Raw genomic sequence first — 17,532 nt, 5'->3', positions numbered from 1 at the left:
AATCGCCTGCTTTTGTAAATAGAACTGATGATCCAAGTGATGTAAGTGGTGGATAAATTTGTTATTCTTCGGGGTAGATCTAGCTAGCAGCATATTATATATTTTATGTATTGCATATAACCACAAGTAGAAAAGGAAGAAAAGGAACTTTCTAAAATTAACCATGCATGACACCTTGAGTTGGACATAAATATTGTCTCGTTTGTTTTCACAAATAAGATAAGATTATTTGAGATTAAAATTGAAAAGTGAATAAAATATTATTAGAATATATTTTTTTAATATTATTTTTATTTTGAGATTTAAAAAAAATTGAATTGTTTATTTTATTTTATGTGGAAATTTAAAAAAGTTATAATGATTAAATGAGATGAGATGAGTTGAGTTGAAATAGTTTGTAAAAACAAATCATGTTGTTAAATGATTTTTTATATATAAAATATAACTCAGTTTTGTTATACAGATGAGATGAAATAAGATGAGATGTTTTAAATAATAATGAATAAAATATTATTATAATATAATTTTTTAATATTAATTTTGTATTAAGATATGAAAAAGTTAAATTGTTTATTATATTTTGTATGAAAATTTTAAAAAAATATAATAATAAATTAAAATGAGATGAGATTAGATTTTTAATTTTGATTAATTAAGTATAGCCTTAACTCAGTTAATTATCAAGAAATTGAAAAAAAATACAGCTAATATGAGTTGAGAATAGTTTATCCAAGTCGTTGACAGGAGGCACTGGTCCCCTGTTCATTTAATCTATAATGTGAAAATTAATTATGCAAAATTGCAACTGGTTACTGGAGAGAGAGAGAGAGAGAGAGAGAGAGAGAGAGAGAGAGAGAGAGAGAGAGAGCCAACAGGTCAGTGTCAATAGCTGTAAAAGGACCAAAACCCGCCATTAAATACTCCATCTATGGCACAGTACTACTTCATGAAGAAGAGGCCGAACCTCGAAGAGAGAGGTGCATAAGCATAAAGCATGAATAAGCATTTATAAAGATGGGGAGGGCCGAGTCACGAGGCCGGTCCCCTCCATAAGATCAGAGTGCATATCCCGTGCCTTCTTTTGGCAATCTTAATGGAAGAGTGAATTCAGTTTCCGGTGTTCCTTAAAGCTGCTTAATTTCCAACAGAGGCCGGCCATGAGATGCTATTCCTTAATATTTTTTCTCCGTTCGTCGATCTCACGTACGTGTCTGCCTGGTATATGTTGGTTAATTGAGAGGTTGAAGCTGCCAGCATGATCTGGTAAGAACCTATATATCCCTCCGAGACTATTCTAGGGCAAATCTTGCACCGGAAAATTTAGCTATATATATATTTATATAGATAGATAGATCATCTCCAGCTTTAGATCACCAATTCTCTTTCTTGCTTCCATTCTTTGATATATATTTGAGGGTATATTTATATATATATATAGATATACAGGCATTTAGTTTAGTTTTTTTAAAGGGGTTTTAATTCGAGTAAGCCAAAAGGGATTCAAATAACACACTAGAAATTAGATCTCATTCCACTTCTGCTAGCTAGCTTCGTAGATATGGTTCCAATATCAGGTCATCCTGCAGCTTCAATCACTCACTTCCAACAAAGGGAAGAAGCTTTTGCATTCATGCTTATATATCTGTGTATATATGACCTCTTTTGAGGGTGCATATATATATAATTAATGGTCCGTAGCCCGCAAATGCATTCCAGATGAGAAGGTACATGTTCTTCCAATGTTAATTTATATTTTCTTTTATTTCTTGTATCTTTTTCTCGAGCAATTTTTGTTGTTGTTGATTTAGAAGTATATTGATAAATTCATCCTGTGGTAGTACTGATTGTATTCTATATTCAAAACCTGTTTATTTGGTCGTCCACATACATAATGTCATTATGTCATGATTTGCATACATATATACATGACATGCACGAAGATGCATATATATATATATATATATATAATATGCTTACACATCCATCGATCTGTTCATGCTGTCAAAGCTTCATGAGTTTTCAACTCAGCCAGTACCAACCATGCCTCTTAATAAATACAATATGAAAACGAAAGTCTCCTCACAGCTCTCTCTCTCTCTCTCTCGCAAGGCCTGTGGCCCTGTGCATTTTTGTCCTGATGTCGCTGGTAGTATCTAGAAGTTCCATAATGGTAAACAAGTTCCCAAGTCAAGCCAACGAGCTTTGACAGTTAATGTATGGCATTCTAAAGCCTATAAATTAGTTGTCCGTACTTTTGGCTGCTAGGAGTCTAGGACGACTTCACACGAAGTTGTACACACAGATACGTACCACGCTTAATTTCATACATCGATCTTCTGATCAGAAAAAAAGGGACTGCTCAATGCGGGTGTGATTAATATGGTTTTACCTTTGTCACGATCTAGGTATGTGTCGGCCAGTTTGTTAATGTTCATGATCTACCAGTTTAAATAAGTCTATAACAATAAAGACAACATATGCAACTGAGCTGGCATAAAAAATTGTAAGTTGAACCGCAACAATCAATACCATTCATCAGGTGGCCGGATATATTGACTGTGAAATTAATGGAGTTTTACAGAGTGGTGTAGTCAACAGTATATATATTATGCCCAAGACGTACAAACTCATTTCATACCTAACATATTATAACTCTAATTATATTTTTCTGTTCAACCACACGATATTTCTTAGTTCTTCATTTTAGAAATCATACCTACAAGCTCACGCATCTGCACGTATGTACAATTAATACATACATGATATATATATATATATAAGTACTTATCAAAATATATATATATAAGTACCTGCATAAGGAAAGCTGACATGCATGTATATAAGTATTTGTCTCCATTGAAATACAAAGGAATTGAGTATCACGTACTGTTCGTAAGCAGGAAGACTGACATGTTACTACATGCAGTACTTGCTATATATCTAAGAAAAATGTCTTAAAAGGATTTACTTAAATTCTATATATATGTGTGTGTGTTTGTGTATGCATATGCATGGCGCGTGAGAGCTAGAGTACATTTACATACACAATGTTATCATTATACTTTCCGAAAATGTTGATCTGTTCAATTTGTTAACTTTATTGAATGAAAACATGCAATAATTCTTTTGGAAATTGTACGCAACGTCTGTCTGTTGATCAATAAGGTGCCACAAGTCCAATATATAGGCCGAGAGATACATCAGTACTGTTTGGCATAAAATACACTTGACAGAATTCATTCAGTATTATTGGCATTCTTCATGATAGTGATATATAATATGGTACGTAGGAATCAATAATTGGCATGGGTTTTGCCATTTCAATATTTTAAGGGCCGGCGCCGGCCAAATATTAATGGCCATGTGTTAATTAATACGTTGCTGCTCTGATCTTTCGCTTTTATTTCAGTACTGCTGCCCGTCGTCCTTTTATTCTAGTTATAAATACATGATGTATGAGTAGCTAATTTCTTAGCCACTAATTAAATTTCCAACATATATATCATGTTAGCATAAGATTTTGCTTCTAATTTTCTGGATGATCAGTACTTCTCGATCGATCCGATCGAAGAATTCTAAGCTGCATTTATATAACTTAGTAAAGCAAAACCTTCCAAAATATTTATGTCCATGCATTTTCCGTTTGCGCGCATGTATATACTTGAGCATGATATGAATCAATTTTCAAAAGTATCCTAATTGGTGATCATGACTTAAAACTTTAGTGATATGACTAGTAATTGCATGCAAGCCTGCTTGATGTATATATGGGAATAGCATATATATCTGTCTTGATTTTATAGTGATTTTATGTAATTGGATGTATATATATATTAACTTTAATTTTATAAGTTAAAATTTAATTTTTTTCCACATGCATGATTTAATTTTCGCTTAATAACATGAACACACATGCGAAATATTAGATGACGAAGTGTCTTTATAACACTAAGTACTCGTGTCACCTAAGAATAATTAATTAAGGATGGTAGTGTTAATTATATGTACGTGAGTACTTCATGGAAACATAACTCCATGTTTATATATATATATATATAAAGCATCATCATCGTGTCATGAATTATCACTATTAATGCACTTCTCTCAGCTTTGCTCGGGACTGATATTTGCATATATATTGCACCCCTGCAAGTTATCTATCTATCTATCTATCTATATAATATATATATATATATATATATATGCATGGGCGTGCCCATGTATGCATGTTATATCTGATCTAAGCTACCATGAGTTGCATGCATGCACATTTTTCAATATTTCAGCTGTCTGAAGGGGAGCGCGCGGCTGGCTGCTACGTGTGTATTTGCCTATTTGCCTATGAGATGAAAGCAAGCTAGCTACTGTTTTTCGCCCATGAGATTTTGATACAAATACGCAAGTAATTATAGCTCTGATTATATTTACAAAAAAAAATTAGAGTTCTCATTATCATGAATTTGTGTGCTGAAACTGAAGATTGTATAGTGATTAGTCATTCGTGATATTTTCTACGCACTCATGAGTACTACTGGACTGGTTCTGATCATCTTGTTGAGAATCTAAATCACCAGTACCAGATCATGATGGTACGTACTGGATATATATATGTATCAATCAGAATATTGTAGGGTCATTATTCATTCATTCTGGGTATGCCCCTAATTTGATGCTAGATGCTCAGTGCTCACTGCCCCCTTAAAAAAAAAAAAAAATTAAAAATTGAAACTTAATATAGAGGATCCTCATCAAGATTACATTAAGAGAAATATTTTTTGTAATCGAAAAATATAATTGACGTGTAGTCGTGGAGAAAAAAATAAATTAATATGAAATTTATATAGAAAAAAAATTTATTTTTATAATTTTTTTTTATTCATGTAGGTCTCTTGAATATAAAATAATTTTTTTATAATTTTTTTTTATTTATTTTATAAAGCTGACTGTATGTTGACTACATTTTTCGACTTAATCTAATAAAGCTGATTACATTAATATCTACTGACAGATACCTGATGGATACGATGGATGGATGGACGGACGGAACTAATATACATTTGAAAAGTGTTCAATCAAACAGCAATTAATAGATTATAAAATGGAAAATAATTGAGGCTAGTTAGCTGGTATATATCTGTAAACTGAGCAGTACTGAATGAGTACTCCGGCCAGCTCTATACTCTCGTACCATACCGATCAAAGAAGTGACACGTAGTACGTTATCTCGACCTGTTTTTTAGCAGATACGTTGTCCTAATCAGAAGCAACGTTCAATCAAAGGTATTTATTCATGTGAGTGGTAATTACCAATCGAGTACTGGATCATCGATGACATGACATGATCATGATCATGCATATATACCATTTGGTTCGTTGTTCACGAACCTTAATTTGTGTGGAGTCCGATCTTAATTAGCCATTTTAGAGTGAAGGAATTGGATTAGTAAAATGTCAGTCCTTTTTATATTTTATAAAATGTTAACGAAATTGAATTTACATTAAATTAATTAAATAATTTTTATATAAAATATTAATTACAATAAATCTATCTCATATTCCATATATGAAAATAACTATAACTTCTTTAAATTAATATTTTATTATTTATTGTCTCACATTCATCTCACATTTGAGATTATTATATTATAGATATAAAATTTTTATGAATTATACATGTAATATTTTTATTTATATAATATGAGATTTTATCATTTATGTACATATGAGATTATTATATTATAGATTGTTGGATTGTGAAAATAAAAATAAATATAATTGTTAAAGGTTATTGAAGATTACGAAATTAAAATAAAAAATTATTAAAAAAGTAAAAATTAATTAAAGAAATATAAATAATAAAAAATAATAATATTTTATTATTATAGAGAGTGTGATGGCTAATCTAATGTAGATTTTAAGTGTTGAATGATTAGTTAAAAGTTAAAAAGTTATACATTTTTCAAATTTTAAATATTGAGAAGACCAATTCAATGCCAATACTCTTAAGCGTGTATGTAGTAAACAACAACATTGATGTCTAATGCATGATACCTTAATTGTGTATGGTACTGATCAACAAACTATACTTTAAAATCAACAAGAAATTAAACAACATTATGACATGCATGCATAAATAGGCTCTCATACCCAAAAAAAAAAAAAGGCTCTCATACCAGATCATGGCCCTGATAGAGATTAAGACCATGTTTGGTTACCAAGAGAAAATTTTAAATAAAACAGAGTAAGATAACGTATTTCTAATCATGATCGTTCAAATGTCTTTGAAGAGGAATAGATATACAATATGCATTAACTCACTTTTGGAAGGTTGATTAATTCGCCGTTTAGATGGAGTTACTTAGGGGCTAGTTAGGCTGGTTGGTTTGGATAGTGAGTTGAGTTGAGATAAATTGAAATGAAAATTTAGAGTTGAATAAAATATTATTTTTTTAATATTATTATTATTATAAATTTTAAAAAAATTGAATTATTTATTATATTTTGTGTTGACAGTTGAAAAAATTACAATGATTAAATAAGATGAATTGAGATGAATTTGATAACCGCAATTATCCTTATCTACTTATAAGCTTCCTAGCATCTACAATAATTATGTGTATGTATGTATATGTACGTGGACCATGTTAAGTCTCATACAATATATTTGAGTTTCCGACATGATCTACTAAGAGTAGTCTTTGTATATGCATGTGGACCAGTACTATATGAAAAATGGGGAATCTCTTAATTAATTGATCACAAACATTAGAGGAAATTAGATTTTATACCCCCAACTATCACCTATTTGCAATTTGAACATTAACTATGAAAAATTACAACGTGTACCACAAACGACCAATATTAGAATTTATGGCTCAACATACGTAATTAATCATAAAGGAAGATATATATAAATTGAAAGTAAGTAATTATTATATTATAGGGTACACATTTCAAGAAATATCGAGAAGTGTTATGGTTATGTAAATAAGTATGACTTTCATATAATACGTTAAATCTATTTTACAATAAAAGTAACTTCACAATCTAACTTACGACATTAAGTCATATCAGTTTATGAGTTTACTTTTATAAAATCTCTTTTTGACTAAAACATTTATCAAATCAATTAATCATAAAAATCATATCCAAAAATTGAATTTAATTAAAACTATAAGAACACCATGACCAACATATGCATATATGCTTTTATATATATATATATATATATATGCAACATCACAACTGCGTCATACATATAGATCGATGTCTATTGTCCTGTATATAAATCTACTGATCTACAGGGAGAGCATAGCAAAAAGAGATCTGAGTGATAAAAGATGAACAAAATTGTCATTATCGATCATCGTCTGGTCTGGCCCTTAAGGTAAATAGAAGTGGTTAATACGTCTTAAATCAAGATAAGCAATCAAGCAGGCAAGCCAGCAAACTGTGCTGTCGGTTATGGCTGATTATCGTCTCCTTGTCATAAGTCAAAAGCGTCGATTGGCCTAACGTAAATGACAAAATACCTTTATCTTCCTCTTCAAATGAGTAGTCACAATTGCAATCTCATGCCAGCTTGCATATATACTGCTTGCTCATGTGATATGAAACCAAATGAAATGAAATTATGCAGTACTACTCGTTTCTAGCTACTTCGACATTCTCACAGAGAATAATTGCAATTGGACCCTATATTTTTCAATCCAAGATGCATATATGTTTAGGCTTCTCTTTCCTGTCTTTCTTTGAATATTTACTTCTAGTCTATAAGTTTATTAGATTTATCTTCCGTCCATTTGAACTCAGCAATTGCTATACACAATATTGTTTTGGATGTTCAAATTGGCAGCTCCCGTCGAATCAAGATTCGAATCGGAGTTCTTTGCTTTGATATTGTATGAAATCATCAAATATCATGTTAAAAATTTTAAGTAGATTATGAGGATGAAAATTTTAATCTTTTCATTAAAAGTTTGCAACTCTTGCCTAGCTATTATTGTATGTATCTTTTGTGACATGTAAACCACATAGCACTTATAATTAGGGCATTCTCGGGTTTCAATAAACCGAGACACTTTGCCATCTAATTAAGTTAGCCCCAAGGCCTTTAACCCCTTTCTAAATAATGTAATAATTCTCAACACCTTTCTGACTTAAAAATAACATTCCACTAAACTCAAGTCCAATGATCTGTGTAATATGTGCGTCTACTGACCATCATAACTGTGGTTGTCTTTACTTGATGCAATTGATCTTTAAATAATACAAAATGTAAATACGTTAATACAGCCGACAAGTCCAAAAACCAAAACATAATAGCATTGCTTTTGTGGTGGAGAGATGAGACAGAAAATGCAGAAGTGGAAGAAAGGAGACATGCCCTTTAACCTTAACGTGAAATTCTAACCTTTAAGATTATGGATTTTTTTGACACTTTCATTTACAACCTACGAGGAAAATTATGAGTTTGCTTTATTAACAGTTGACACACTGAGATACGTGTATACACACACACACACACTGTTTTACAATAAGCACAAAAAGAGAGAAATAAGGACCCATCTATGTGGTACTAAATAAACCAGGCTGCTCGCCAAAATTAACATTTTACAATATGCTTGACTTACAATATCTGTTTTCACACTCCCATTTCAGGAGGGCGCTCATGTAACTATGACTTCCAATGGTACAGATCAAAGATAAAAGTGAAATTGAAATATTATATGACTCATATATGTAACGGCCTATAGTGGTTATAACCTTGACCAAAACAAGCTAAAAAGAATGGTAATCGGTCCCAAAGTAGATGAACCTCATTTTCTTTGCAGTTTTGACACTGGAGATACTAGCAATTCAGGATTCATATCCCCGCAATTAAAAGCGAGAATAGATGAGCAATTGTGTGAACAAGTTTCTTGTTCCCTCTTCATTATGGTTCTTGGATGCCAAAGGAACAATTGGAATGCTTTCCTCTCTTTGATTCGGGCTCACCTAACTGCAGAGAGACAAAAACCTCTTCATCAGAGCCATTCCTCAATGCTGAGAGATTTTTAGATTCTAGATGATTCTCTCCGCTGCTTTGACGAACTGGAGATCTGGCAGCAAAACCTGGCATGAATTGGTGTTCTACACTCAGAGATGTTTTGATTCCATTTTCTATATAAAACTCTTGCATGTATGGTGGATTCTTTTCCTTATATGGCTCGAGCTGAACTGGAACATGCCGGACATTGAAACCAAGTGTCTCAAAGTTCTCTTCAATTCTATATTTTGATGGCACCCGATCAGCAGGAGATGACTCCCCAACTGTGGAACCAATCCCTGCTGCTGAAGCATTCCTCTGCTCTTGCATCGCAGCTAAATAACAATAAAACAATAGAGAAGTCACGTGTTAGTGATAAACACGCAGAAAACATTTTGACTTTGCGACTTCCACCCCTTCTCCTGAGAGGAGTCACCCCCCACAAGTTTCAAAATGCAGCTCTCTCAGTTTATCAAAAACCAAACAATCAGGCTACAATGTCTTATCTCAACATCCTTGTCATTAAACTTGAATTGAGAACTTTTAGCAGTATCTGAGAACGTTTCCTACGCTTTTATAATGAAGGTTTCTGAAAAAAGATGATTAAACCAATTGCTTAGTCCTCTTTATGTTTTGAGCCCAATAGCTTGGTCCTATGTAAGGTAAGAGACATGCTCTTCAAAAATTTTATGCAGGAGTGAATGAGAAAAGTTGCATATCATTCCATTAGGAAGTGTACAGGGAAACTACACGGGGCCTCAATATTTGAAACTAGTTTTCAATTTTTTCCATGTTAACCAAATAATTATATATATGTAATATAACAACATCACCTGAAAAGAACAGGAGCTTGCGAGTGACTCACACAACTATTTTGTCTTTCCCAAAAAACTTGTGAAAACAAAGTCGAGCCACCTTAGCAATATTGCATGCTACTTGAGTGGAAAATCCCCTTGCACACAAATATCACACATGGTTTGACCCAAACTTTCATCCCAAGAAGGACAAGTAACGTTTGGCAACAAAGCCATTAATTTCTACACATTTAATTGACCTTCACAGTTAGACAAAACTGCTATACTTAGGGCCAAGTTTGAGGGTCAAACCGTAATTTACTGTTTTGTGTGATACAATAAGCATGCCCTTCATACCATAGAAAATGGACCACGGAAGTAACCAGGAAGTCAAGTACACAAGGAAAAGATATAAGCATGGTTCAGAAGCACAAACCTTGAAGCCCTTCACTGGTTATGATGAGATCAAGTTCAAGAAGGTCAATAAGGCGTCCAAGATCAACTCCGCTGGTCCAATTTTCTGGGGATTGTCCAACTTTTAGTTTCAACCGACCCCGATTAGCTGTCCCACCCCAAATGATCCCAACAGGTCGTGGCTTCTCCCTGTTCTGGCCAGTTAAGAGAATAAGGCTTCCGCTATCACCTTCAAGGTCAAATGTCTGCTGATTCTCTCCAACAACAAGAAAATCAGTAAAGAAACAAATCCCTTTTTCGTCATTATACTCTAGGGCATAGGCCATTATGGTCCCTACAGTCAACCCAGAACTTCTTCCAACTTTGACCACTTGCCGTCCAATGAGACTGTTAATAGGAGACTGCAAATCTATGGTGTTTACATCACCTATCTCACCCACACCTTTTACAGATGTAGACACATTGTTCATGTTAAAATCTTCCGCAAAAGGTATGAAGGCCCCATCAGCTCGTACAAATGTTTCTGCATGATCATCAAGTCAACATGGGCATGTGCGGGGGTCAGAATGCAATGAGAAAATTAGCACGTGTGAAATTACACAATCTTGCTCTACTAAGATATTCAAATAGAAAAGTGACAGATCCAACTAGGGAAGATTACCACTAATCCAGGATACTTCCAAATTTTAAAATAAGCTCGAAAGGTTAAATCAGCACAAAGCCAAAAGATTCACAAGAGAGAGGATTACACAGTTCTTCAGGCAAAGCTCAAAGGAGCCTACTCTGCATGGATAACAAAAAATATTCAATACATTTAACCCATTTTGCCTCCTTAAATGTAAGCCAAAAGTACATTCTGCCTCATCACTCTACCCCCATATCAAACCTTGTAAGCATTATCATTAAAGATCTACCATATCTCTGAGAAACCAGCAATCAACAGATCGAAAGGATACAAGGCCCCACCCAGGTTCAAACCAGTGTAGCTAGGCTTAGTTCAGTCTGGGCTGATGTATAGTGCACGTGAATGTTTCTGGGTTAGGAAGATATAGAACAGCTTGTGCCGCTGAGCTATGGTTGCTTCAGTACAGGCGGGAGGTTGTTTGGTTAGGGGGGGGGGGGGGGGTGGAGAATGCATTTCATTTTTAGAATAATTGCAGGTTGGGAAAGAAATTTGGGTTGACTTCATTTTGATCCAAAGAACAGCCTGATATACTAGTTATACTCATAATCATAAGCGCAAAGTATTAAATAACAAATATTGAGTGAGCTGGTCCCGACTGGAATCAACTAAACTATCAGTCTTAAACCACGATCTAATCACAGTCTCATGATCTGATTTTCATTTTTCTTTTATCTTTTAGCTTTCCAGTCTTGCTCAAGAAGCATTTTCCAATCGATGATCCCAAGCAATCTTTTTAGACAGCAAGATAGCACCTTTCTGAATATTAGAAGCAGGTTCCTCAATATCATTTATAATGAAAACTGCAATCTGGAACTGCATTACCTGGGTTTGTTCCAGCAAAGATGTCATACCAAAGAATATCTGTTATAAATGACGTTGCCCTCTCTACAGCACCAAGATACACCCCAGGTCCAAGGCTGGGTGGCAGCGGATGAAACATCTTTTGGTTTGGGTAGTCCAAATCTACTGCCACATGCCGATTGGTAAGGAAACCAACCTGTCTATTTCCAGTTCGGCTTTTTACAATAGCACCCAAAGTTCCATAAGTCTCTTGGCTTGCAACCTATACAGGCAAGAAGCAATAGGTAATTTCAGGGGCAAAGGAGAGCACACAAGTCTGCAGAGTGTTACAGATCTCACAAGCAAAATTGAATTTCAGGCATAGACCTGGCAAAAAGGACTATGGGGAAACAATTTGATCAAGCATAATACTAAATTACCATTGAATACAAAAACAAATAATGACTGCATATGATTGAAAAAAAAATACTTCTCAATTTCAGGTTTGAATATTTACCAAAGCTGGAGATAGTTTGAAAATACTTAAAAAGAGTAGTTGAAGAGATTAACCATGTTAAATTCTGTAGCAGGTCAGGTACAGTAGCATGACTCAGAAATTCAGGAAGAACCTTTTTGTGTCTTAACTTAAATAAGCAAAGCCAATAGTATACTGATACAAAGAGTGAAAAAAGGAATATCTATGAATTGCACGATGTTATCATCTTGTTGCTTCGGGTGGGCAGTTGTCACCATCCTGCTCAAAGAAGCTATTTAAATTGTGCTGATTTCATTAATGGGTGTATACTGACTGGAAACTAAATAAATCACTTTTCAGCCAAGAGATGAAGGCTGATATTTAGATTTAACCAATCAAGGACATGGAAAAAGTATTTTTTGATAAGTACATGGAAAAAATGAATTTCACTTGATTAAATACATACAGAAATCAGGACCAGGAAAAAGGAAAAAACAAAAGATCTAGGCCAAAATCAGTCACACTTTTTTTTTTCGCTTGCTTACTTGCTGCTTACCATATAATGCAGCAGCTGTTAAAACCAACCATTACATCAACAAAATGAATAATTAGGGAAAAATTCTCATAAACTCCTAATTCCAAGCAACAATGATTGATACATGCTTTGCCACGGTGTAGTCAAGAATTCTCCAAAACTCGGTACAATAGCCTCCACTTTCTTTTGTGGGATGCTGTACCATAAAAAGGATGTATGCTAAGCTCCTGACCACCCAAATCACCGCATTACAAATACGATTGAATAAACACATGCATACTACAATTTTTGCACAAGCCATTCCAGGATTTTTTTTAATTGAAAACTAGATTTAATAACCTCTCAAACAGCTATATGGTTACAATTTTTTCCACATATATTGATAGTTGATAATGAATACATATTGTTATGTTTAAAATATATATATATATATATATTGGTAATTTTTAGATCAATTTTAACAAATACCTATCCAGCAACATAAAAAATAAAAATATTCCAAGGATAATGCTTCTTTTAATCAAACCTGTTTGCTTCCCTCCATCTCAACTTCACCAAAGGGTGGAGAGTTGAGAGAGAGAGAGTAGAAATCATTATCAGGTTTTTTTAGATACATACTCATGGCTATTGAAGTTTATCAATTAGTTCGATCTTGATTCTTGCTTTTAATACAAACTGATAAAAACCACTGAAGCACTAACTAAAAGCGCTGATCCAGCATCATGATGACTTTGGATTAACCAACCTGAACAGTACAGAGACTCATGATAAATTTGCATTCAAGTGTCTTCTTTGTAATTAAACAGGGGCATAAAACAGCAGTTTTCTTCAAGATAAGCTAATACCTGGGAGCCAGAACCAATGCATGGATCACTGCCCCTCAAGCCATCTACAAGCTCTGTATATAATTGTTCTTTAGGAGTTGGAGCAGGTGCACCAAAATACGAGAATTCCACGACATCCACGTCACACCATACACCTCCTGGCCCCTGCCACGAATATTAAAAGGTGCTTCAAATTACAAATAAAAATATGAGCTCAGTCCATAACATAGACAGCTTGAAATTTCCAGTTTCATTTGTACAAATCTAGAAATTTTTAAAAGGTCCATATTTCTTTTTCGACCCCCTAGATATTTGCTGGATTTCAAGCATGTCTAGGGAATTTCAGAAATCTGAAAGTTTTGATATTTGGACCAGAATAGTAAATTGATGTGATAAAAAATAAAACTAGTGCTAAAAAGGTTATTAATAATTCTCAACAGACATATGAGGGAAGATTATAAGCAGATATTTGAAAGGACATGGTGCTACTGTGTTTACTTGGAAGAGCATATGCAGGTGTGAGTTGGAGGGATCCAAGGGGAAGAATTTTGATAATGAACAATATCCCTAAGATAGAAATAACCCTTGCGGTGAGTTAGTAGATCACCTTTCACTCTATACTCTATAGTTCAGTGGTTGATGAGCTGGGGCATAATTGTGAGAGACTTTGGAAGAGGAAGTATTTTCTTTGTTTTCTCTCAAATCAAAGTACAACCTCTTTTTTATAAGATAATTTTATTAATGAGCCAAAAATGGGTTACCACAGTACACAGGGAGCAGACAGTAGATACACCTAGTTAGAAAGAGTAAATAGGTCTAAAAAATCAAATTGGAAAAAGACAAGTAGATGTCATCCAATGATAAAATGATCTAAAAAAGAGAAATCCTTAAGCTCCTCCATGGTCTTCTCACAATCCACAAAACTTCAATCATTGATCTCCCTCCAAATTCACCACATTAGGCAAATCACTATCATTTTCCATAATTTGTCACTATGTTGGCTGCCAAACCAACCCTTACAACACTTAGAAAAGATTCACCACCCGTCAATCCATACCCAATCCAATGCAAAAGGATAGCTTGCCATAAGGCAATATCTATTTCAGAATGCAATAACAAGTGACCTATTTTTTCTTCATTCTTTTTGCAAATGCAACACCAATTTATCACTTCAATATGTTGCTTCAATAAATTATCCGATATAAGGATTTTTCTCAATGTAGCCACCCAAGCAAAATATTAAATATCAACAAGCATATAAAGAGATGATACAAATACCCATAAAAACACAAAACAAAGCCACGAGTCTCAAATTTCCCCACCTCAAGGGCAGCAGGTAGACACTGGACGTGATTGAGCCATTGCCTGTGCACTTTGCGGGCCACGAAGACAAGAATAGCTGGAATATCTGTAAGCACACCCTTTTGGATTCGAAACCCAATTGCAGTGCCAAGACTAACCCGGCGCAAGATCTTGCTATGAAATGCCCTAATGGTCATCAGCTCGAGTAAGGTGGTAGCTCGCTGCCCCGTTGGCAACTGACCCAGTGTTTCAGGAAGCACCCCCTTTTGAAGGTTTCCAAAGTAGTTTGCCCTATCTTCTGCCGCATCATTTAATCGACTTGAAGGAGGCCATGAGAAGTAGGCAGCACTGCTTTCAGAGTGCTGAGCACCTGATGCAAACGGTTGAAGGGGTGATGGACATGAGGAAGGCGGATTAGGATAATAGCAGTAGTTCCTTTCTAAATCTAGAGCAGATTCATCTGATTGTGTTGACCCTGAATGATGAAATCTTAAATCCAGTCTGGTCCTGTCCATCTTTCGGCTCTCCTACATAATGTTCCAAGTCTCTTGAAAATCCAAATTTATAGTCATAAAACTCGATGAATTACAAGGCAAAGGCATCAACTATAAGGCAACACTTTTGAACCCTTCAGTTATACCAACAAATAAGTACTGCACACTGAAGTAACAACAATAAAACAAACAGATAAGAACAATAAAAATCCTAAAAAATCCATCTTGGCCATAAAACCTATTAAGCTTGGCAAAAATATGAAGAATTTCTAAAAAAAAAGTAATCACGATTAAAAAGCTAAGATTTACTAGTCCTAACCAGAAGTGTGAGAGTCCAACATGGAAGCTTTATGATACTACAAGTCTTCGAGAATATGAAACAAGCAGTGAAAGTCGATACGTACGCCAATTTTCCTCACATTTAAAGGAAGCAGGGGGCCGACAATACTTAAGCACAAATCCGGGAAAAAAAATCAGCACCTGTACTGTCTTCTGAGGTCAAGGAGGAAAGAAGATTTATCAAAAGATACATGAGAAGTGAACTCACAGGAAGAATGTATATTTAATGACACCGATAAAGACCGAGAACTATCACGTTATCATGCAAAACTATAAAACTGAAGCAAAAACGACGAGTGAGGTAGCCACAACACCGAAGAAAGAGAAAGGAAGAGTATTTCTAGATACCCAAAACAACCCAGATAGATTATATGAAAAAATAGGAACTTGAACGCTTATATGGGCAGAACTCACCTGTCAAAAAATGGTGGAGCTACGATGGAGAGGACTCAGAGGAAAGGCTCTTGACGACTTTCATGCCCTAGTACAGATTTCGCACCACATCCATCATCTACCAGATCAGGATGGCAATAGACAATCACTTCGTTAACGAAAGTAATTTGACACACTGCATAAAGATTGGTACGGTATGCTGCAGACTGCAGAGTAATGGACTGAGAATGAGAGCTATATTGTGAGAGAAACAAAAAGCAAAAAAAGAAAAAAAACTAAATCGAAGTATCTACTATTTTTGTAGTATAGAAATTAGAAAGAAAAAAAGTTGGGAGAACAAAAATACAACTATACAAGGACTATTCTTGGAAGGATATATTTTTATTCACACTTTTCTCACTTTCTTCCTTTTTTTTATCTTCGCTTCTTTTCTTTTTCCTTTTGCCTTTTTTGCCTTTCATATGAATCACACCAACTCTAGGTGGGAGGATTTTAATGGAGGGGGAGGAAAATAAAATTTCTCAAATCCCGTTGATATTAAGTCTGGTGGGGATATAGGGCCCCATTCACGTTTGCTCCCCAAAAGTAGCACACCCTTCACCTCAAATAATTCAATTCTCACCCTATTGATGGGTAGGATAAGGGAAAGGGTTGTACTCTTTTGTTCTTACATGATTAAATTCATCCACAATTATTTCAAAAGATAATATTTATGTGATCTTTGCTTATGCATGCTTTTTCCATTTGGTGTTTTTGAGGTTATAATTAAAAGCAGTTTCAAAAAGATAATGGTGGGAGGAATTTAGAAGTGGGGCATAAAGAAAATAGTTGGAGAAGTGCCCTCATATCCCTTAAATATCATTACCACTTTTACTTATCTCCTTTAATGGGTTTTATCTCAATACTATAGTTATAGAGCCCCCCCCCCCAAAATACAAAAACTCACTCAAAGAAAAGTTATCTTATCTTTCTAGAAGAATCTTATAAATTTAGTATCACCATATTCATATGATCTCTCAATTACGAAATAGAAGGTTTGTATTAATATACAATATCTTTGAAGATCTGCTTAATGCTTAGTGATGGAATCAAAAAGAAAAAAGATGTTTGATCACTGAGTTCCATTTTTAAATCAATAATGGGAAGTTGTAACCCTTGTAAAGATCGTGATTCAGGAGCTTTTCTCTTTTTTGGGTGCAGGATGTTTATCATATATATGCTTGTTTCTACATCAAAATTATGATTTGCAGCTCAACTGTGGCTGAGAGAGATAAGCCTGGAGCCCAAAGAAAAGTCACCCATGGGGACAAATTCAACAAAGCAATTATTGAGATGGGCTCCACCACAATGTGGCCCTTTAAGAAAGAACGGTGATCTTTGCAAGAGCACTCACCTGCCTATTGTCGGACGTGTAAACTCAATCACCCAAACAACCACCAAATTCCAAATCAAAGCATAGTGCACCATGC

General features: G+C 34.4%; 1 protein-coding gene and 1 long non-coding RNA gene across 13 annotated transcripts; one reads left to right on the top strand and one right to left on the bottom strand.

Moving 5' to 3' along the window:
* The first annotated feature begins 754 nt into the window (after nt 1-754).
* LOC122277220 lies at nt 755-4,675 on the top strand. Its single transcript, XR_006228959.1, has 2 exons — nt 755-1,724; nt 4,287-4,675. It is a non-coding gene; the product is annotated as an uncharacterized LOC122277220 (long non-coding RNA).
* Nucleotides 4,676-8,573: 3,898 nt separating this feature from the next.
* Nucleotides 8,574-16,609, bottom strand: LOC122275796 (protein NARROW LEAF 1-like). Of its 12 annotated transcripts, none has more exons than XM_043085043.1 (8): nt 16,464-16,609; nt 16,085-16,269; nt 15,651-15,820; nt 14,858-15,364; nt 13,557-13,700; nt 11,744-11,984; nt 10,259-10,759; nt 8,574-9,363 (listed from the first exon to the last, which is right to left on the bottom strand). In XM_043085043.1, the coding sequence occupies exons 4-8, from the start codon at nt 15,350-15,352 to the stop codon at nt 8,936-8,938; spliced, it is 1,809 nt and encodes a 602-aa protein (XP_042940977.1). In that variant the 5' UTR covers nt 15,353-15,364; nt 15,651-15,820; nt 16,085-16,269; nt 16,464-16,609; the 3' UTR covers nt 8,574-8,935. The 12 variants fall into 12 exon arrangements, with proteins under 12 accessions (XP_042940977.1, XP_042940978.1, XP_042940976.1 ...); XM_043085044.1 differs by lacking the exon at nt 16,464-16,609 and adding an exon at nt 16,418-16,433; XM_043085042.1 differs by lacking the exon at nt 16,464-16,609 and having other exon boundaries at nt 15,651-15,823; nt 16,085-16,409.
* Between the last annotated feature and the right edge of the window lie 923 nt (nt 16,610-17,532).

Source organism: Carya illinoinensis, chromosome 9 (assembly GCF_018687715.1).
Source record: "Carya illinoinensis cultivar Pawnee chromosome 9, C.illinoinensisPawnee_v1, whole genome shotgun sequence".
Classification (NCBI taxonomy): Eukaryota; Viridiplantae; Streptophyta; class Magnoliopsida; order Fagales; family Juglandaceae; genus Carya; species Carya illinoinensis.
The sequence above is the reverse complement of the archived record's forward strand: the minus strand, read 5'-3'. Positions and strand labels throughout refer to the sequence as shown.